The sequence below is a fragment of the Falco punctatus genome (genome assembly GCF_963210335.1).
Source record: "Falco punctatus genome assembly, chromosome: Z".
NCBI classification, from domain to species: domain Eukaryota; kingdom Metazoa; phylum Chordata; class Aves; order Falconiformes; family Falconidae; genus Falco; species Falco punctatus.
Window position 1 is genome coordinate 4,193,263 of NC_137586.1, and position 23,290 is coordinate 4,216,552.

Consider the following 23,290-nt stretch of genomic DNA (forward strand, 5'->3'; position numbering starts at 1 on the left):
ACCACAGCTGAGCTGTGCATGCTACTTGCTAGTCTATATGCGAAAATACATGTACCCATTTACCAACAAGCTACCTTCCTGAAAACAACGTTACATTTGCGTTTGACTGCAAGATCTTTGTCACAAAGGAATTCTTTGCCAATTCTGTGCCCTGAAGACTAGGAAGAGTTGGGAATCTGGGTATCTAAATCACATTTTGTAGGGAGCCTAGGAGCCAACCCTTGCAGAAATGATGCAAAGCGCTCTGAAGGGGTCTCTAAGCAAATGCTGCTTTAGTTAGGAGCTCTGTCTCATTCAGTGAGTCAAAAATCTTTGCTGCCTTCAGAATCTTTGCTTCATCTTACATTACAGAACTAAAATTCCACAGCTAGAATCCATTGTGAGACTCCTGCAGAAGTGGTATTATTCCCATTTTAAAAGCTAAATATGAACAAAGTCACATCTGTGAAGATCACGAGTATCAGAGGAATATTCACTTTACAATTCTGTGTTAAACTCCAGTTCTTTAAGTAGGAACCTGATGTTTGTTGAAGCATAATGAATGAGATAATAATTCTTACCCGGACAAGTTTTTCTGAATCACCCCTCCATTTGCTGACAATGGTTGACGCTGATATGTTGAAAAAGGTTGTATTGCATTCTGTGGCAACAGCCTTAGCCAGCAAAGTTTTTCCAGTACCTATGAACAACAGTGTTGAAGAAATTAACTCTAAAGAAATATAATGCAAATGACTGAATAATTCCCTTCATCCTACTACGAGGCAGATAAAACCAGTGAAACAGAAAAAGTCGCAGAATTGTTGAATGGTTTGGGTTGGAAGGGACCTTCAAAGTCCCTCCAGCCCAGCCCCCTGCCATAGGGCAGGGACACCTTCAGCTGGATCAGGTTGCTCAGAGCCCGTCCAGCCTGGCCTTGGATGTTCCCAGGGATGGGCCATCGGGCACCTCTCTGGGCCGCCTGTGCCAGTGTCTCACCACCCTCAGCATAAAACATTTCTTCCTTATATCTAGATATCTAGTATAAATCTCCCCTCTTTTAGTTTAAAGCCATTTCCCCTTGTCCTATCACTATGTGCCCTGCTAAAAAAATGTATCCCCATCTTTCTTATAAGCCTCTTTTAATTACTGAAAGGCCACAATGAGGTCTCCGTGGAGCCTTCTCCAGGCTGAACAACTCCAACCCTCTCTGCCTGTCCTCACTGGAGAGGGGCACCAGCCTCTGATCATTTTGTGGCTTTTCCAGAGCTGTCTGGAGAAACTCAGGTAATACAGCACTGCAAATGCATTCCCCAAATTCTGAAGTACTACATGCTGAAATGGTCAGATGTCTTCTTTGCCAAGTACATCTGAACACTCACAGGAACAAATGGAGCTTACTGTAGCAGCAGCCTTTGCAACCTGACTCAGGCAGTACTCGTGCCCTCTGTCCCCTTCCAGCGACACTCATGGTGGCAGTGCTCATGTCAAAGTGGAGCAGAGGGAGCACTGAAGCCATGCTGACAGGGAAAATACTCAGCTAGCCCAGAAAAGGGCAAAGCTTCCACCCCATTTCCAAAACAACCCCCAAATACAGAAAAGGGACCTTTTCCTTAAGATGATGAGTCCAGGCCAGATTTATTCACATTTCATGAGATCAAGTCAAGTCAAACTTGATTAATATGGTCCAAATTGAGTAAAAACAGACATATGAGTTCTCATGCCTCTATATGGTTAGTATAAGTACTGTTTTTGGAAAATTCAGGTGTAGAAATAGTCAAGGGTTGTGAGCAAGGCAAATGGACAGGTCTGAGTGTCAGACATAATCATACAGTGTTGTGCCCTTTTATTTCAACTTACAAAACATGTTCTTTGTTAACACATTTGATCTAATTAGTGTAAATTATTTATCCATGGGACAAAACCAGAAGCAGTGTGAAACAAACGGATATGGTATAAAGCTTTCCATACCTGGTGGTCCATATAGCAATAAACCTTTCCAAGGAGACAGAATGCCAGTAAATAGCTGTGGGTACTGTGGAAAGAGAAAAGTAATTCAGGGACTAAAAATGTATTGTCTGTAACAAAATGCAAGGGATTCTAACCCCTACCTGCACTGCTTTTAACACATTCAGGAAACCTAAAAAATTTGGAGAGGGGGATAAACCCCTTCCAAAACAATATAACATATATGATCTGAGTACTGAAAAAAATACTGTATTTGCCATTTGAAATCGGTTTTAAGTGAATTCTTCAAATGTCTTCTGTAAGTCATTTTCCATTGAATTAATATAGCCAAATCCAGCACCTCTTACGTTTCCAAATGTGCGAAAGAATAGGGCCCAACACTTACAATGTTAATATTGAAAGGCCATTTTCCTATAGGACAATGCATATACCACTGTCAAATGAAACATGAACAGGAATAGTTCTAACACGAACTGTCTACAAAAGCACAGAAATAGTGAGAAGTCTGTGATTACACAGAAAATGCTAACAAGCCCAACACCGGTTTTCTCAAAACTACTTAGGGCCTTACCCTTATGGGATAAACAACTGCTTCCTTGACTAGCCTTTTAGCTGCATCCAATCCAATAATATCATCCCACTTCACATTTGGATTATGGAGATAAATGTCCTGCAACATACATTGCATCCTGTTAGTAAAACTTCTGCGCTGGGATAATGACTTCTGGCAAAGTAAAACAATTGACTTGGCTATAAAATAAGAGTGCTATTAAGTGATACAAACTGTATTATTTAATCCTACATACTAGGGACCTCCCAAGAGGAAAGCCTAGACAGCAATCATTTCTACAGAACTACTACATTGTGCTTTGCTTCCCCTCCAGCCCCTCATTTCCCTGACAGCATATACACTGCCAAATGTATATGCTCAGCAGGTCTGTTTCTCAGATCTGTTTTCTGTTAGTTGGTTTTAATAACAAACTAGCATATGAAGAGCTATCATGATATGAAGGTTCACCAATCCTAGTATTTTGTCTGTGATGCTGGCAAGTATTGGATGTTTAAAAAAAATAAAATATAAGCAATAGGAATGATGGGTTGGTTCACATTTACAACCAATAAAATCGGCAACAGAAGGACTTTGCTAATTAAAATTACATCTTAGTCTTTGAGTTCAAACACCCTTTGACAACCATTCTTCAGTTAATTTTTCTTACCACTTTTTTGAACATGCTTATTCTGTAGTAATGAGTTCCACGGTTTAATCATGTGCAGTGTGAAAATACTTGTTTTAAACTTGATGTTCAGAAACATTATGGCTGCGCCTATTACTTATGTTATTGCTGAATTTATAAGTAACAGTGAAAAATTGCTATTTACTCCACACTATACAAGATTTTATATGCTGTGAGAAAAGCTGCGAGGAACTCTGTAACAGGAGGAAAATTTTCCCCTAAGCATCTATCAAAAAATAGTCGGTAATTAGTCTATGCCCTGAAGCACTCACTAAATTAATTTCATTTAATTCATCAAACTTTCCAGATCTTCTATGAATCTTTCCATTTGCCTTAGTAATATTTTGTGGCTTTGCATTCCAGAGACTTATTGTTCTGCAGAAAATATCATCTCCTTGGTACAAATACTTGAATAAATTCCGCTCTCCAATAAAAACAGGCAGCCCCCTGATATGGAAGAAGAATTATGTGCTTATATCCGAGGGGAAAATTTGATTTAATACGATTAGAAGAATTATTTATAGAGAGTAGATTACACTTTCCCTTTCTATTAACAGCAAATTAAGATGAATCAGATTTCTGATACTAAGTAGAGACTTCCGTAACTGTTTCCAAATTAAATTAGATTGTGTTGTGAAATAGATACCACATGCTATTTATTTTTATTGATTTCCACAGTGTTGATTACCATAGCAACTACGAACATACCAGCACAATTTCAAAAACATAATGAATGTTAAAGCAACCCTATTGCTTTTTGCTAAAGTAGCAGCAAGAACAACACTATTTTTAACATTTACCATAAATTAAAAACCAGACAAGAATCCAAACAAATGAAAATTTTCCTACTTTAAGGTTGGAAATTTCTTAAGATCCCAGTTCTACTAAACTGCAAATGCAAAACTTACAGACAAAGAATTTGGGCCATACACAGCTATAAAAATCAGTCAGCAGAAGTCTTCCAGGCTCTTTAAACAGCTGATTTTAAGTATTGGGGAACAACAGCCGATATAATTTCTGATTCTTATACCCAGAAAGAGTCACAACACTATAAAATACTGTGATAACTATGAAGCCTTTTGGCCAAGTGGCTCATGGTGTTTGGGAGGTGATGCATGCAAAGCATCTACCTGCTTCATAGCTACTGCTCCCCAGAGGCCAGGGCCCATTTGCTAGACTGCACCTCGACCCATGAGTGAAATGGAATGGTGCTGACAACACTGGGATTTCCCTGCAGGTGCCAAACTGCCCATCCTGGAAGAATCCCCAGCCTGCCCTGGAGTAAAGCGTATTTTTGATGTTGCTCATGCAGCTCCTGTGCTGGGATGAGGGAAGGGTGTGGCTTGCAAAGCCTATAAAAAGCATCTCTCAACTGCACCAAGTGAGAAAAGACAAGGAGTCCAGGTTATGAAGGCAGCATGAAGGCAGGCACAGGAACAGTATCATAAACGATGCAGGAAACATAAGGATTTAATAATTTTGGTACATGGTATCTAGTGGATACGCTCAGAATCAGGATATTGCTGCGATACTGGCACACCACCCACACTAAATACAGCCCAATGCTTTGAATGGAAACTGCACCCACAAAGCTGCATCAAGATTTTTCCCACCATTTGATCATTGTTTGGTAATACATTAGGTAATAGTTGGTATTAGCCAATATGCTTAAATCTTTCTTTTCAGTGAAGTATTATACATTTTCTGTAGCAGTAAGAATAAAGAGAAAAGCTACGACAGTCTCATGGGTACAGCATGATTAGATTAGAAGTTCCCCATTAGAAAGGAATGGTCTTAATTACTTCCTCCTATTGTGTATCAGAAAGAAACATCATTAAATGTAAAGAAATTACTTGTTTGGAGTCGCATGATAAGAAAAATAGCTTGCAAGTTCAAGAATAAGCACTATCAGTGACAGTAAAAAGAAACAAACAGCTTTCTCAGATAACAAAGATAACCAAGACCCCTGTATAATCAAAATGGGGACCTGATCTTACTTTGCTTACAACTGTTGCAAGTTCTCTCATCTCAGCAGTCATGCCAATAAAAGCACTAAGGGGTTTCAATAATCGTTCCTAAAAAAGGCAAACATAAGTCCTTGTCAGATTTCAATTATTTTTAAACAGAGGAACTACAAAATAGTTTAAAAAAACCCTGATACATCCTAATAATATCTACTTTTAAAGCTGTAAAAACATGGATGATAATAAAGATTTTGAAGTAAGCCATATTTGCAGTAACTCGTCTTTTCATCTAACAAAATCTAATCCTGAATTAACATTAAAATGATCAGCTCTGTTATTGCACTTGTAGCCCTAAATAGATTAAAAGGAGTGAAAAGCGGAGCTATGGGTCACTGCATTGTCATGTTCTCTGTTTGGCAAGTCTCCTCAAGCGTAGCAGCTGACTGGCTGACTGGTACCACGTAAGCTGGATGCACTGCCTGAGAAGCTATGGCTTGTGTCAAGGAGTGATTACTCAAAATTTCTCTTGAGCAGCTAAACTATGTTCTTGTCTCAGCAGAGGCAAATGCTAAACAATATACTGAATTCAAAGGAAGCTACATTTCACTCTTAGATGTTCTGTAGGTTTCTGCAATATTTTTTGTGAATTGTAAGGTATTATTTGTATTTGTTGCCTACTTTCATGTTCAAACAGTAAACAACTGTCAATAAATTAGACCAGTATCAAGTATGACTGTTCATTCAAGGAAATGCACCACTCAGAAATCTAAGCCTACTTTTTAGCACTTGGGAACAAAGACAACATCGTTGTGGTATTTTATTTTGTTCCTGGTTATGTAAAACTGATGTTCATATTCATTAGATAGAAATATGAACAGAAAACCTTACTGATGGATCTGGATCACAATTAAGGCTGTTCAAGGCAATTCCATCTGATGATACTTTGACAGCATCCTGAATCATCCCATGGAAGTCAGTTACTTGGCCCTAAAGGAGAAAATAATGCGGTGATAGGCTTTAACGTGATGGTAGCACTACTGTTAGAACTGCATTTGGCTAAATGTTGCTTGCTATTACAGCAATGAATTTTCTTACTGCACATGCAAGTCCTAAATATGGCAAAACCTGTCCACAGAATCTTGTGACAGCAATGGGAAAAAACCCACACATCTCAGCCATTGCAACAATTTAATCACAGAGCCTCTTATCTCATTCAGGAATCTGAAACATAGCTTCAATTTTAGCTCTTACCACTGGGTTTTAAATATTCTTCCTTCTTGACAATGTTTGGAACTATTCAATACAAGCAGGGCCTCCTATGCAAAGAATTACTGCCCATACAATAAAATTGACTCTTCAGCTAATTATACAGAAACATTTTAGATAAAAATAGACACAAAAAGCTTGTATTGGCTATTTGTGAAAAATTTTAATGTGTTTTTTCTACATACATATTTCTATCATAAATCACATACTATGTTTCTACCAACCCTTCTTGGGTGAGTGCTGTCTCCTCCAGTTTTGCTGATTGCTGAGATGCTTAAGCCAAAGTCAGATTGCTCCAGAGTAACTGCACTGTCATTATTCTAAAGAGAAATCAATTTTCAAACAGATGTGTTGTCAAGTAGATGAGTCACAGATATTCCATTACAGGTATTGTCCCACCTCTTCATACACACCCAGATGAACTTTATCATCCCATGGAAGTTACAAGAGTAATCCCATATTTGTCAGGCAAACACCATTGTACATTTGGTTAGACTTCATCTGACTGGTGACTGCAGTGGTGAAAGCTACGGCTCTAGAGCTCAGCATTCAAGCTATTTCATGCACAGAGCTTCCATTTTAAGTTTCAGAAATCTGCATTTTACATAGCTATAAGAAGAACAGTTATGAACAGTGGAAACGACAGGCGAGTATACAACACAGCATGCCAACTCATAAATGAGGAGCTGTTTTAGGATTGTAAGTTACTTTGACATTCACTTCACCACAGTTATTGCTGTAAAAGCAAAAGCTAATGGTGTTTTTTTAAAGGGTGAGAACTGGTCAGAGACGAGTTCCTCCCCATGCAGGAACAAAACAAGGACTTTTTTTTTTTAAAAAAAAAAAAAGCTTCTTCTTCACTCCGTTCCTCAAAAGCTGTAACACACACAGTACTTGCCCACCAACCTGCTGTTTCTGCTCTGTACTCTGTAAGGGATGGTAATAAAGTAGTTTTCACAGCAATCTTACCGAAATGAGACTCAAAAAACTGAAAATTACAGAGCCAAATTACTCCCCCAATCTCAAACACCTTATGGACTGTGAAGAAGCCTACAAATGACACCAGACTTTCTACTTGGTTTGTTAGCCTTGCTTTCTGGCACTAACGGATGAATCTGCTGGTATTAATGGGAAAACTCTGGTTGATTTCAGTATAGGTTGGATTATATGACTCCTCTTCCTGTAGTTTTTGCCTGTGACTTGCTCCTCAGCTCACAGCCAGAAAGCCTATTCTCCTGAAGTCTCACATCTATAATCTTTAAGTTACGTAACTACTCAAACACAAACCCAAAACTCACATCCTCCTGCTGCCTATAGCCTCTCAAAATAAAATCACATTAGTTTCAACTGTAATGCCACCAAGATAAAACACATTTAAACCTGTTTGAAGCTCTCCTTGGTGGATGATTTAAATTCTGTTCTACTCCCATGTGCAGTCCTTGACAATGGTTGTTGCACTGTCTGAAGTTTGAGCCTTGGGAGATTCTGAGAAGAGCTCGCTGTCCTAGAATTAGAGAAATAATGTCTTGAAAGGCTTTCACAACTTCTTTTTTCCTTAAAACACCAAAAGATTAAAAGGCAGAGTTTTCAAATAAAGCAGTTTGGGGCTAACTTTGCTCCCACTGAAGTTAAGGCATCAATTTTAATCACAAAGTTCAATGCTTTCTGCTTTCAAACACACCACCCTACCATATCCACACTGTAGAAACTTTGTAAATTGTCTGCATCTCCATTTGGGAAATAAGTCTCTATTTTCCTCTAACAGATACAGAAAAATGCACCACACAGTCAGCAGCATGACTCTAGAATTTAGTATTCCTATGGTATCACAACATTATTTTAACTACATTGCATATTGCTTTTATAGGAAAATTTTCTGCCCAGAAAAACCCTCATGCATTTCTCTTACCTTCTTGGTCTTCCGCCAGTTTTCAGCTGTTGTTTATTTTCTGCTGCAGCAAAATCAATATTAAAATGGAAAATAATAAGGCATATAAAAAAGGGCAACTTGATTCCCTCCCTTCCCCTGAAAAATATTTTTGAGCACACATTAACAATCTTGGAAAAGCAATGCATAAGCAGGAACAGCATGATTATAAGCAATGCAAGCTTGCAAAAATGTTTTGAAAACAAACTGATATTGGAGAGAGCAATTTGGCTTCAGGCTTGTTAAATTTTAGGCTCATTCTGTCTTTGGTTTCTTTGCTTACATTTTAAAACCAATATAATTTTCACAGTAAAATGGGCACTACCAGAAATTAGATTAAGCACAAAAAACTAATTTAATGTATCACACAAAATGCTTATTTAATGCTAATAATTTTTCCGTTGCTGAATTGGGAAATAAGAATTTGCTTTCCTCCTCTTAATAGGAATTTTATCATGCTCAACATACTAAGACAGCACAAATGTCACATTGCAATGGTGGTTATCAAACTATGTTATTTTTTGCAGTTATGTCATTTGGAACAATTACTGTCAAAGAAAAGCTTTTTTCACAAAATGTCAAACTCACAAAGCCCAGTTCTGAACTCATAAAGCTCAGGCTTTGTACCATACTAGCATGCACCCAGCTGTTCCAAAATACATCTCCTATCAGTGTTCTCTGTAGAATGCTCCTCCACTCTAAGTCTCATACACTTACATAAAATAATCCCTCCCAAACAGCCACTTCGCTGAAAGAGCTTGGGAACACTGTGTGCTTAGAGGCAGGAGAACCCATAAGTGATACCTGCAGTCCTGGGGGTACATCTACCACACTGCAAACTGCAATTCACCACAGAAATAACCAGTTGGTTCTGTAGGACTTGCTGAGAATAGCACAAAGAATTCCATAGGAAGGAGAACCACACTAATCATTTTGTTTGGCCTGCATATACAATGATCTGACCACAGACACAATTTAAGGCAGGTTGCAAACTACATGTAGGAAAGGAGGCTGCTTATGCTTCAGGGAGAAAGGAGGATGCATCCCTGCCAGCATGGTCACAATTCTAAGCTTGGGTAATGGCAGACTACCCCATGTCTGAACAGCTTTAGAAGCTCTCAGTACCCAGTTTTTGGTCAGGAAACAAAAAAAAAACCCCAAAAGTCTTTTGGTCACCGTTATCTGACAGTGGCTTTTGGGGAATTTTTTTTTTCCACTTGAATCACAGTTTGAGCCTTGGCTACCATTCAGTTTGACTAAGTAAGATGTGGCAAATGCCTTGTGATACACTTTCCTTCTTGATTCATAATAAATCTCTCTGGTTTTATCCTGCAAGGCTGTTCCTCTTTGTATTAACACCAACCAATAGGTTCTACAGGTAAATCTCTTTTTCAGGCAGATAATGTTTGCTTCCAGGTAGTACTGATCTTCTACATCACAGTGAATGTAATGATGACTAGTACATCTAACAGCTTTCAAAATCATTTCACCTATACAGGTAATTTTTATTATATTTATATAATGTTTAATTTACCTGAGATTTCAAAGTTGCTGGCAGCTATACAAAACAATGACAACTACTCAGAGATGTTCCCTGGCCAATCACCTCTTTCTCTGATGATTATATTTTTCTTACAAGAACAGAGATGTTGGTGTTTTCTGTACCCTTCAAGTTCTTCATAACTGATTCTTGTACAGTTGTTTTTACTGTTTTTATAAGTTATATTTTGTACTTAAGTATAAAACTGATCAGGTTCTTAAGGTCATAACAGACTGACCATATTCTGATTCGCCTTATTCTGTATCATTCATTTATACCTCAGACTTTAAGTCCTTTGGAGTAACTAAACCTATTACTTGTTTGCCACATAACATTTAGTACATGAAAATGGGTAAAATAAACGGTTAATGAGACTTAAATCTTGGACTAAGATAAGCTTTTAAGCACTAGCTTGAATGACCTAAGTTATAATCTTGCATAAGTGGTTTATTTTAATTAAAAAATTAAATCCAAAATAGAACACTTACTATTCTCTTCCAAAAAGAAGAAAGTGGATATATCTATAACATAATATTTTGTAGTTACATGGTATTTTCCAATATCAAAGCAGTTTTTAAAAGACAGAACATCACTGTCTTGCTCCTCTACATAAAGAGAAGAGCAGAAGGGCTCAAAACACCACCTCTCAATTCTTATGTGCTATATGCTAGAAGTATAGCTCCAACTGTAACAGTTCAAACATTAAACACTGACATACATGAGAGGGGCACTGAGCATATCAGGCAAGTATACATTTTAGGTTTTGGAAACAAAAACTTCCTTTTTTGAAAGAAGCCACGTACCAATGCCAAGGATCTTTTTGGTAATTTTAGGGTACTTTTTAAATTTTACAAAGTAATAGCTTTCATATTCCATCAAAATTGTCTCAAGATCAATGTTGTCACAAACTTCAAAGCCACGTAAACTTAATTTCGTCTCTTGCTCCAATGCGTTTGCAGCATCGACATACCTGATAATTTCAAAAAAACAAAGATCAAAAAACGGAGTGTCCTTATTCTGATTTTTGAGGGAAAAAAGTGAACAATGGCATTAATAAGTATATGGGGGGTTTGACCTGTCCAAAACTCTTATTACAACTAATTACAAAAGCATAAGCTCTGTTTAAAAAACCCTTTGTTCATTGCTCTAAAGTATTTTTAAATTGTATAGGACATTTTTGTCCCAGAAACTGAAACAACTTAGCAAAGTAAACTACCAAGAAACATATCAGTAGTTTACCTCTTTCTCACATCAAACCAAAAGGCCATGCTGTCTATCCACCCAACAGAGGACAGAAGGACACATTACAGGAGGTCAGACACACACAAGCCCACAAATGTAGAGCACTATTATTGAAAAAAACAACAACATACCCTTCCTCCATTAAATAATGCAAAATTAGAATGAGGAGATTTTTTCGACGAGCTTCTGTTCGCATTTCATCCTGTGAATTAAGACAGAACTCTAGATCAAATGTAATATTCTCTTTATTGCTGTAAACAGCATCTAAATGTAGCCTGTGGAAACAAACAAATTAAGACAACAGCATGTAAGAACTGTAAAACAACTCACTGTTAATAAACACAAGGAAAGTGGGTTTCAATGTAATTTTTCTTACACATTATCAGGGCTACTGGATGGGTAGAAATCTTTTCATAGAGAAGAGAAAATTGCTTTGAGGTTGAAAATATAACTTACTTCCCTTACTATGGTTATGGATCTCCAACATGTTCAGGCTGATGTACATTTCAGAGTAGGACTCTTGCACCTCATGTACAGTGTCAGCAAGAGCTGCACAAGGAAACCTTGTGCTCCAGCGTGGCTCCGTGCTTCCCTTACAACCAGAAATCTGTTCTGAGCGCTGGGAGAAGGGCGATGGAGAACAGGTCTGGAATCTGTATGACTACACTACAAAGACCAGCAGTAACACTGTTTGCACCTCCCTTTTCATGGGCCTTGATACATAAACACAAGTGAAACACAGAGCACTTGAGGAATTAGTAGTTTGGGGTAACACCAGACTTGTCCGATTTTAACACCACAGTGACCAAAGTCAGGTGCCAACACACAGAAATTTCAGTATGGAGCCAGTCCCATGGATTTCTTCACACTGACTGGAGAACCCAAAGTCATTCACAAAGGGTTCAGCAATAAAAACAAGGCAGTGTAAAATATCTTTGCCATCGTTCACTGAAGCTTCATCTGGGGGAGCATAAAGTGCAATATCAAGTAGAGCACGAGAGGCAGCAGAAATGGGAATCTTGTAAGATACTGGAACAAAACCTTACTCTGATGAAACATGCCATATATGCTGAGCACCTGCAGAGAAAACCTGAGACTTTAGGGTCATAACAGATGTTGCAGGTGACAAACCCAAAAAAATCTTTGTCCTCTTCATACAGGAAACAGAGCCCCAGCATCCGTAGCAATGGCTGCTGCGGCTCTCTGCCACACCAAACAAGCCAAAGAATTACTACTAGAGCAAGAATTATTTTTCAGTTCCCCAAGATGCATAAAAGGAGTATCTATATGGGAAGCCACTTACGCTATCCATCCCAGTTTCAGGAAGGAAGCATCATTAAACTGTGGATAACAGAATCATTTATTCCTACAAGCAGAGGTGCTTTCAAGTGGTGCAATGTACAGCAAAACAAACTTGCTCTGTACACAGCAGCGAATACCATGTAGCATTCCACTGCTAACTTGAACATTTGAGATAGTTTTAAAAATAAAACAATAGCTGATTGTGCTACTACTTCTCTGTGTGTTTGCCAACCTGTAAAAAGTACTGGGTAGAGCCCCAGGTCTCCCAGCATAGCAGCTATTTTCTGGCATGCTGGCTTCAGGCGTGGGGCCATCTAGTGACACAACTAAGAAAAGGCTGGGGCTTGCTTTTAACGCTTCCTGCGGCGTGGAAGTGTATTTGTATTTCACATATTAATAAAAAGATTGGTAGGACTTTCATTCTGGTTTTCTAGAGAGAAGAATCAAGCTGTATGGGGAAAAGGGAAGAAATCATACCCCACTTCTAGCCTCTACTACCTTTGATATCCTCTTGATAAAGGTAGCAGCCACTTGGTAAGGAATCTACAATACTGTTTGCCTTTCAGTGTTGGTACAAAGATGATTTTTCTAAACCATTTTGGGGAAGGAGAACGTTGCTTAGTAAATCAGTAACTCTTGAATGAAGTGGATCAATTCCTAAGAGGTGCTGCAACAAGAAATGACCCAGTTCCGAGAACTGTCATGAGCAAAGAGAAAACACCGACATCCTGGAATGAAATGATCTTTTCCTTCTTACTGCTTTGAGGTGCTGGTGTTTGAACAGATTTTGAATTGCGAACCTTTCACCATTTGTCCTGGATGATCTGAATCTTCTGAAACAGGGTTGGAGGTGCAAGAAGGAAGCTGGAATCATCACTGGCTGAGAATCCCACCTGTACATTCTTCTAAATGCAAACTGCTCCTGCTGTTTTACGCTGAGAAAAATTAACTGTTGTGTTTGCCCACATATCAAAGGGCAAGATCACTGCTACCTCCAAATATTTAAAACACAGCGGCTGCCACAGAAATAAAACACATCAAGTGTTTCATGTTTGAGTATTTACAGTGATACTCCAACAAGAGAGGAATTGTATCCACCTCATGAGCTGAAGGGGCCCACAAAGCATGCCCGGAACTTTCCTCGAAAATAATTTGTATTCTGGTGTGTCTTCTGCTGCTGTCTTTCCCACTAGGTTACTTTCACTACCCCTAAAGGCATTTTAAGTTCTAGTATAAATAGTGATACAGTGATGGGCAGCATCTCAAGTATTCTAAGTAGAGACTTGCTTTGGGAATTGGATAACATTCTATGTATGAGCAACCTGCTCCAGCCTTAACATGGTAACGTTGTTCTTGTGTTAACCAAGCAAAGCAAAAGTGAACCTTTATATCAAAAAAAGAGCCCTATTTAAAAAACAGAAGACAGTTTAGACTGTTCTTAGGTTCCTAGGTTCACTCTGTCTTTATTTTGTGTTAATAAGAACGCAAACAGTGAAGGTTAATTTTCAAAGTCAGACATATCCAAAGAAAGTTAACTAAGCCGTTAATCAGTTGATCAACAGACAATGACTTGCATTAGGTTGGATCCAAAAAACAGAACAGAGGTATCTGTGGTGCTATTTCTGTGAGTTTTCTGTAAAATAAAATTTAAAAAAAATCAAGAAAAAAGTAAATCTTTCAACATGTAACTATTACCAAATCATAAATCTTGTGAGGCAGTGGCACACGGATCATTGCTTTCTCGACCAATTACACAAAGCTATGTCTCCCTGCCTTTAGCCGTCTTATTTTACCACGTACTCTTTCCAGGAGGTAAAGGAACCTCTGCATGTGTGGGTGCCACCAGCAGCTTTAGCTGGCCACTTAAAGCAGCTCTGGGCCCACGCTGGTTTCCTTTCCTGAACACCAGTTTATCCTCTAGGGACTGATCTCCACTGTAAATATGTCCACAAAACAACGTGCTTGCCACAGTACAGACAGATACTAACACTGCCCAGGATTCCTGCTGTGCTTAGAGAAGAAATGGTAAATCTTACACAGCATGAAAAAAATCAGAGTACTTATGAGTGCAAAGTTACTTAAAATTCAGTTTAGCTTTATAGCGATTTAGCCTTCCTGTTTAATTAGTATTTAGAATTGCATGTTGTTTATAGCCACTGGTATTTCAATAGATGTTTAAATGTTTAAAGTTTAATAAGCTTCCATTCTTAAAAGAACAAAAAATGTATGTAATTAAATTTTCAATTACTACAGGGGATTTTGGGGTCCATGCAATTAATAAAAGCTTAAGGCACTTAAGCGTGATCTCATTTTAAAAACTAAACAGTTGAGCACTTAACTAATTAGCTCCAATGCTGATAGTGTATTTTACTTATTTCTAGCTTAACAAAAGTGGTAGGTATTCCTTTCTTTGAGATGCTTAAAACGAAACCCTATTAAATAGAGTATTGCATCTTTAAATGCAATTGTTTGTTTAGCCATTTCCATACTTTTTACTAAAATGCATTTCTATTACAAATCTACCTAGTTGCTCGTGCAATTCCATCAAATTAATAAACTACTAAAAGATTAATTTAACCCTATATTTCTGCATGAATATATTTGATAGAATGAAGAAAAAAGTTACAGAGCAAGTTACGGTCTGAGAAACTTGGAAATAAGAACTATACTGCTATAGCATTGTGCCCTTGTAAGTCAGTAAGATGAGTTCAGAGGATCAGTGATGAGGAATTCAGACAAGAGGCAAGCAGTTAGCTCTGTGATCAGACAGGGAAAGATCTTACCATAATACACAGGCAGTGTCCCTTCTCTCTTTTGCCTCTGGGATCCCAGGACAGCTGCCAAGTATGGGGTTCCTTCAAAATCAAGCTGCCACCATGTGACAGGACAGAGAGTGGCTGGGGCATGATGGACTCTCACTTAATTTTCCTCCTCCCTCTACCATGCTGTAACCCCACAGCTTTCCCTCTCCCCTAGCCCTTTGCATGTTATATTTGCAGCCTTGCCAGGCTTTTTAGAAGGCTGGTGTTCGATTATTGTTTGGCTTGCTGACAGTGTTTTTTGAGAAACACAAGCAGAGAAGGGAAATGGTGAGTTTTAAACAATGTATAACTTGGCTGCCGTTAAATAGAACTTCCCAGCACAAAGAAAAGGCGCTTCTTTACCCTGTTTTCTCTTCCAAATTACACAAGCCTGCTGCAAACAATAGAGTTGGCAAAGTTTCTCAAGGATTACAAACAGCTTTCATAACCAAAGGCATAGAGCAAGCTCACCACAGAAGTTACAGCTGTCCTAGTAGTAACACTAGGGTGCATCCAAGACGTGTTACATTTAAATGTAAAGACATTTTAGTATTTGAGTGTGGTGCACTAAAACCAGAAACTGTCTGATTTCTATCCCCATTGCAATAGTTACATGCTGTCTTTCATTAATTCACGCTCCGATGCGAAGAGCCACTCACAGACAGCTATTAGCTCCCTCTATTAACAAGAACATTGCTGAAGCCAGGTTTTACACTGCCAAGATTTCACTGAAGTGATCTATATGATGAATACACAAAAATGAATGGACACAAAGTATGGTGAACTATTACACAATACAAAGTAAGGATGCTGACTTTATAAATTAATTATTAAGCATTAACTCTCCCACTCATTTGTAGGAATTTGTGAACTTCAGCAGTTTACAATAATATTGCTTATCAAAAGTGATTTACAGAACAAATATAGGAAACACTTAACAATTAAAGCCAGTGAAATGCCTCACAGAACAAATTTCTTAGATTGTAAGACCACACTGGGTATATGCGAACAGCTATAGAATTGTAATATGTATAGGAATTTACTTTTTAAAACCCTTTCCCCCTAAATTGTTAGAAAATAATTTCCATTCTATAGAACAGATTAATGGGAAAATGTGATACAGATAAGGACAGGACGGGGGAACTAGGGTGTCCAGTAACTATTCAGTGCTACAAATTAAAGATGTAGCAGCCTAACTTTTAGATACTGCACTGGAATACTGGAATTCAGAAAAGAGAAATTGAGTATATAGGCTCCCTCCACAGAAGTCAAGAACCTTGGAGCAAGAATCAAAAATCCTCTTGGCAGCTTCAAGTTGTTCCTTAGTCACCGACTGGCTTAAAAAAAGTAGGCTCCAACCTTCTGCCCCTCTGCAGAATATGAACAGCTCCCTCAACTCCATACCCAAAACGTAAACTCTTGATCTTCACATCCATCTTACCAGAAAGGCTATGGAGAAGTCAGCTTACAAAGCACGCTAACCCAAAGGTACAGCTCACAGCAAAGTGTTCTTGCGCTCCAGAACCTATTCCCACAAACACTTCTGCATTTCGTAGTCAAAACCATCCTTGGGACTGGGGCCATTCAAATCCCCATTGGCAAGGTTATAAATCAGACCCCTTCTCCCCCAGTCTTCCTTCTGCACATTAACACCATTTCAATACCACACCTTAGGGCACCATTCTCAGTGGCTGGGACCTGAATCTACTTCAGGGTTCAGAGAAACACTGTGCTGGAGGCTCCAATGCCTAGGTAATAACCTAAGAGGTTAACATAACCCAAAACCCAAATCTCAGAACCCTTCCCAAAAGTGTCTTTTTGTGAGCAATCCTGTCCTAGTCATGCAGAGTGGGAACAAGGATTTGTGTATGCACACACAACACCCAACACCTTTGTGGGAAAGGTTTTTAGCAGTCCTGCAGTCTTGCTTACTCTTGTTGAATCTGACCAGCAGATGGAAGCAAAAGAACAGGTTCAGAAATTCAGCAAAATCCTGCTGCTTCTAGGCTTCCCGGAGCTCGACCCGCCCATGGGACGGCGGCACGGTGGGACTTACGGCAAAGGGAGCCGAGGGAGGAACACAGACTTGTATCGGCTCCTGCCAGGGCCGTACAACGGCCAGTGGCTGTGGGGAGGAAAGAGGCCTGCCCTGCCCTGAGGAGCGGCAGGAGAAGCACTTCCCTCCTGCAACGGGAAAGGAAACGAGAAAGGAAGGCAGCGGGAAGCCCCCACCCTTACGGGTTGCCAGAACCGCCGTCACGCTAGTGCGCCTGGTGGCCGCCCCGCCCTGCCCAGGCCAGCCCAGGCCAGGCCAGGCAGCCCCGAGCCCCTCAGGCGCCATGACACCTTCGCGTCCCCCAGGCGCCTGCGCACTGCCGCACTGCGCCTGCGCAAAGGGCCCCGTCGTGATTTCCATAGCAACTGTAATGCGCTGGCGCCTGGCCTGCCGGTTCCTTACCGCCTCCCTCGCCTGGTAGGTGGTTCTCAGCGTTTGGCAGGAGAGCTCCATCGGGGCGGCAGTGGGCCCGGCCACGGGCGGCTACAGCCGGCGGAGAAAGCCACAACAACCACCCAGCCCCGCACCCCGCCGCGGCCAGCGGGAGCTGTGAGGCAGAGACCCGCCCTCCTCCCCTCACGCAGCCAATTGAGAGGCCGAAGGATAAAAGATTGCCCGAAGAATTGTCCAATCACAGGTGGAGTAGAGGGAGGAAATTTAAAAGGTAGACCAATCACGGTATGGAGGAAAGGCGGGGCTAGCGGCAGTGCTAGCCAATCGCTGTCAGGCTCAGCTGAGTGGAGTGGCGGCGTAGTGTGTTGGTCGGTGAGGGGAGCGATGGGGGTGTGGAACTGAGGGATTAGAAACGGACCCGACCAAGCCCAGCCCTGTCCGCACCACTGTTAAACATGCCTAGCTCACCTAGACAGGCGAGATGCGTCCGAGAAGAAGCAGAATGCGGTCTACCCCTCACATCAAGGATCGCAGTGGGCCTTTGAAATGGGGGCCATCATGCTGGTGGCTGGGGGGACGCAGAACCCTCTTCAGAGCACCTGAAAGCCGTTGTTTAAACTCGGCTGCCTAGTTGCTGCTGATCTCCTGCATTTAGGAGGCGGGTTGTTGGTGCGGCGTGTTGTGCCTGATGGATGTTGTTTGGCTTCAGTCTGGCAGGAGAAGAACATTAAAAAAAAAAGAAAAAAAACACCCCTGAAAATACATGAAAGGGAAGTTAGAGCATGCAGAAGCCTTGTTCAGTGACAGCTACAACAGGGCACAAAGCAGGACAGAAGAGGTCAGAAGGGTGAAGAACAATCCTCAGTAAACACCCTGTTCTCTGGTATGTGAGTGCTCCTCAGCCAGGCAGCTGGAGCTGTAAGCTCTCCCCAGGTCCTGACCATTGGAGAGCAACAGCTGCTCAGCTCTTCTAGCCGTTCTTGGATGGGGTAACCACCAGATTCTTTACATCCATGCCATGCTATGCTTGCTTAGCATCTGATCATCCTCAAAACTGTTCTCCTGACATCCAGACTTTCCTCCAACACTGTCTTCTTAGTGTAACGGTTGGCACCTCAGAAAGCCTCATTGCTTTGGTGCAAACCTATTCCTACTCAGGAATGTTGTTCCAGCCCTTTTCCTAAACCTTCCCAATCCAGTATATGCCAACACAAGCTTTCAGTTCCCTCAAGCTTTCCTCACTAAGTATCTCTAACTGCACATACTTCTTACAACCCTTCTCTCCTTTCAGTATGCCTTAATCTCAAGGATGTCCTGAGCAAAAACATGACTTCTGCATATGTTAACTGCTCAATTAGTTGCGCTGCAAACATGCTGTGCTTTCATCCTGTTAAGCATGTAATTTAATACATATCTTTTTTATTAAATTTGTCCCAAAAAACATGGAGTTTTCAAAGTGATCAGCCTAATGTTCCTGCATCTTGCTTAGGTCCTCTCCTACTAGACTTCGTGTTTAATTTTGTGGCCTTAATGTGGTAGTCATGGTAGGTAATGCATTTGTTTCCCATTATTGGGTGCTTCTTTTTTATGGCTCTGAAAGAGAAGTTCATATAATTGGAGTTAGGATTCAAACCATCTGAATTAATTTTCTGAAGTGATATCATTACTGTTAGGAGGATAGCTGGGGTTCTTGGCTTTGCTTGACTAGAAGAGTTTTGTACCACATCTCTTAAAGAGGTAGTGGTATCTTAATGTGTGGTTTGCTGCTGTTTTCATGCATAAAAAGTGAAATTGCCACAAAAGCTTAGGTGGTTAAATCTGCGAGGGCAGACTTCTGCAGCTGAGCTGTGCTGGCTGGCAGGATCAAGGTGTCCCTACGTAATTCAAGAACCTACAAAGAAACCTTGATGGGGCACTCATTATCTAGGTGTTACATTCAATAGACATAATTTAATAAAAATATTAATGGTCAGGTAAATAACTTTATAGCAAACATTTAAATATTTCCCTGCTAGGCTTATAACCAAACTAGATGTATCACCCTGGTATGTTAGGATAGGCAAGAAAAACTAGTTTAAGATGTCTTTCATTGTTAACACTGATTAAAATATAAAAAATAAAGAAGAATATATTAGGTTTCTAATCTACATTTTTTCTGCTAAACATTAACATATCTGCTGAGCCTGGCACTAGTGTAGTTTATATATAACTTCACTGTATGTCTTGACATAACACAGTATATCCCACCTAAGTTCTGTTTTATCAGTTAGCTGCACAGAAAGCACTGGCATGAATAATTTGTTTCAAATAAATACGGTAAGTACCCCACTCAGCATATCTTGTCTTGTAACCAGAGCCCATATTTCTGTCGGTAGCAGAGCAATTAAAGAGGTCTGCGAGCCCCTGTGCTTTGACAGTTCTAAACCTAACACAAGAGAGGGGTGGGCACTAAGCACCACGCTGTTACATTTTTGCCATCCATTTTCTTTAGTGTTACATTAAAAAGTAAATGGCTATGGGACAGGAAAGACAATGCAGAAGCCTCAGGCTAGCCCCATAAAGTTCTTTCCTTTAAACATAGCACACACACAAAAAAATCTACCTTTGACCCCAGTCCTAGCACTGCTCATAATTCATATTCAGTTGTCTTGTTAGCGGCTGGTGAAGCAACATAGAAGGAGTTTGTTGGTATAATGCTGATGAGTGTAATTGCTGCAATGCTGGGAGCAGCTGTAGGATAGGGGTTTTTGGGTTTGTTTTATTTTTAACTGTCTGTAGTGTGTTTGTGAGAGGCGGGGAGAATTTATTTAGCTGATCAGATGTCCCTGTTTCAGTAGATAACTGTCCTGGTTTAAGCTGGGATGGAGTTAGTTTTCTCTTTAGTGGCTGGTGCAGTGTTGTGTTTTGGATTTGGTGTGGGATCGATGTTGATGGCACAGTGATGTTTTTTGGTTTTTTGTGGGGTGGTGTTTGTACTAAGTCAACTTTCAGTTTTTCAGGCCTTGCCAGTGGGAAGGCTGGAGGCATGCAGGAGGTTGGGAGGGGATACAGCTGATGTGAACTAGTCAAAGAGGTATTTCATGCCATGGAACATCATGCTCATGTGGGGGTTGGCTGCAGCCTGCCCATCATTGCTGGGGGACTGGCTGGGCAGTGGTTGGTAAGCAACTGTACTGTGAATCAGTTGTTTTCTTTTCTCCCCTTTGGATTTCATTCCTCTCCGCTTCTCCCTCCTTTTCATAACAACTATTATTGTTATTATTACTGGGGGGGGGTGGTGGTTTATTTCAATTTTTTAATTGTTCTTATCTCAACCCTCAAGTTTTATATTCCTTTCTGATTCTCCTCCACATCCCTCTGGGTGAGGGGGGAGTGAGTGAGCGTCTGTGTGGTACTTATTAACTGGCTGGAGTTATACCACAACAGTAACAATTGTGGGAAGAGTGAGTGCTTGTATGGACATACTGTGCATACTCCTAGAAAAATTACTAGAGATGTTTGAAGCCCAACTGTATTTTTTTTTCCCCTCTTAACAAGCCTAACTCAATTTAGGGGCAGGATGCTTAGCACCTATAGGCTCCCTGCTTACCATAATTAGAGCTAACTGGGAAAATAAAGCCCCAGCAGCTGCTGCAGTGATATATTATGGGAGTCTGAACTGGTTGCCTTGAAGAAGGGTAGGTTGTCTGCCACTGGTGGCTAGTGCTGAGTTTAGTTTTAAAGCCTCTATTGAAAAATCAGAAATGACTCAAGGGAAAAGCATAGGAAATAACTTTAGGAGCTATAGTAGGGGGTTATGAGAGAGCAAAGAAGAGGGGAAGGAGGAGGTATTGGAAGTGCAAGAAGCAGCAGCAGCAAAGAAGTATCAGAAGCTGAAGGAATGTCTGAACTTCAGGTAGGTTTCTTAAAAGGAAAGAGAAATGTTGGAAAGGTTGAAATGTTGGTAAGCTGCTAAGCTGGACTGGTAACTGGTAGATGTAAGCCTAGAGCTGATGTGAGGAGTTCTGAAAAAACAGCAGGACTTTGAGGAACTAAAGCAAAAGGGGAGGCTGGCTTTAGTAACTGGAAAAAACAGACAAGGGAGACTTGAGTGAGACCTTGGTACTGATACTGAATGAATTCACTTTAGGATAGAATAAGCCTTGTAGTTAAAGTATAATGAATAAAAGAAATATATTCTAATGAAATTAATAGTTGTACAACAAAAGCTGCTATGAAATCCTCTGTACAACCCTGTACCAAGGCTAAGGACTTATATTTAGTCAAAAATGTAGGTATAGTAATTAGGTCATGTAACCATAGTCTGAAAGAAATAATTAATAACTGATCAGAGAAGGAGTCTGTTTCTCTAACTTTCTCTAACAAGGGAGAACCATAGTCTGAAAGAAATAATTAATGAAATAACTGATCAGAGAAGGAGTCTGTTTCTCTAACTTTCTCTAACAAGGGGCCTGCTTATAAGTTATAGAGGGAGCAATTAAACGAAACAAGTGGAAGAAACAGATGGTTGACAAGGACATAAATTACCTCAGACCAACAAGAACACTGCAAACTGGCAAGATCATTACATACCAGACAAAAGGTGAAAAGTACACCGTGAGGAAGACCCCTGCCCACAATTCTTGGAGGAATATGTGCAAGCGCAAAGGACTGATAAGCTAATTAACATACGAAGTGAGAGTAGGCGGGGTTAGGTAATGAATATGTATAGGCATTAATTGAATATTCATTGTTTTATTGTATAAATATAAGATAATTAGTTACTTTAAACATGCACGTTAGGCGGAAGGATCCCCCGTGCTGCCAATAAAGGATACTCAGTCACTAAGAAATTTTGACTTCGTTCTTTAAATCAGTACAGAGTTAAGGTAATGGAGTGGGAGAGGATAGGCCTGTGCCTTGCACATCTGTGCAGTAAGGATCTAGGAAAAAGCTTGAGGAGGACCAGAAGCAGAGTACTTTTTTTTTTTTTTTTTTTTTTTTTTTTTTCCCCCAAGGGTATGGCCTTGCTGATGAGTACGAGAAAGATTGTGAAGGAAAGCTGGGGGAAACCAAAATAAGATGAAGAGAACTCCTAAGGAAATCCTCAAGCAAAAAATCCACATAAGTTAATCCATAAACTCTTATTATCTTATGTGTGTGAGGTGTTAAAATACAAACTATAATCTGTTTGCTCTATCCCAGCAGATATTGGGGATGAGATGAATGGGAAGGTTGAAAGATGCGGTTCTGAAGTGGGAAGTGAGTGTATGTGAGAAAAGAAATGCCCAGCTTGATGTGAGCTTGAACAATACTGTGTTTCCTGCTGCATTTGAAGGAAGAAACGTGTGAGGGTGTGCTGAAAGGAGAGGAGAAAAAGCTTTGGTCTGGCCTGCGCTGATGTATGCCTTAATGATCTAAGAGATCCTAACCTGCAGCTTGCCCCTTTAGCCTGGTATTGAATTGCAGGGAAAAATAAATGTTTGACTGACTCGGGAGTTGAACTTGCACAGCGGTGTCGCAGGCAGCACGTTTTATTAGGCTGCAGATTCCTGGTTTTGACTAACAACAGGGGTTTGAAATTAATAAAGTCCATATGTTTAAATCGTTAAGAAAATGACTGTTACGAGACCAAGCACCA

At 40.2% G+C, this 23,290-nt stretch overlaps 1 protein-coding gene across 14 annotated transcripts in view; it reads right to left on the reverse strand.

The window, feature by feature from the left end:
- The window catches only part of KATNAL2 (katanin catalytic subunit A1 like 2), a 35,435-nt gene extending 12,855 nt beyond the window's left edge, over positions 1–22,580 (reverse strand). For 3 of the 14 annotated variants that reach the window (XR_013924786.1, XR_013924787.1, XM_080371537.1), the window contains exons 1-11: positions 17,278–22,580; positions 11,250–11,320; positions 10,680–10,846; positions 8,319–8,361; positions 7,790–7,913; positions 6,634–6,729; positions 6,032–6,130; positions 5,177–5,254; positions 2,516–2,614; positions 1,948–2,011; positions 561–679 (exon numbers count right to left, since the gene is read on the reverse strand). Coding sequence is in view for 12 of the 14 variants with exons in the window: in XM_080371537.1 (XP_080227663.1) it covers positions 561–679; positions 1,948–2,011; positions 2,516–2,614; positions 5,177–5,254; positions 6,032–6,130; positions 6,634–6,729; positions 7,790–7,913; positions 8,319–8,361; positions 10,680–10,846; positions 11,250–11,320; positions 17,278–17,730 (1,413 nt within the window). In the remaining 2 variants the exon portion in view is untranslated. Of the gene's footprint in view, positions 1–560; positions 680–1,947; positions 2,012–2,515; positions 2,615–5,176; positions 5,255–6,031; positions 6,131–6,633; positions 6,730–7,789; positions 7,914–8,318; positions 8,362–10,679; positions 10,847–11,249; positions 15,337–17,277 lie in introns of those variants that run through there. The other 11 variants (XM_080371546.1, XM_080371541.1, XM_080371538.1 and 8 more) reach the window with 11 other exon arrangements.
- Between the last annotated feature and the right edge of the window lie 710 nt (positions 22,581–23,290).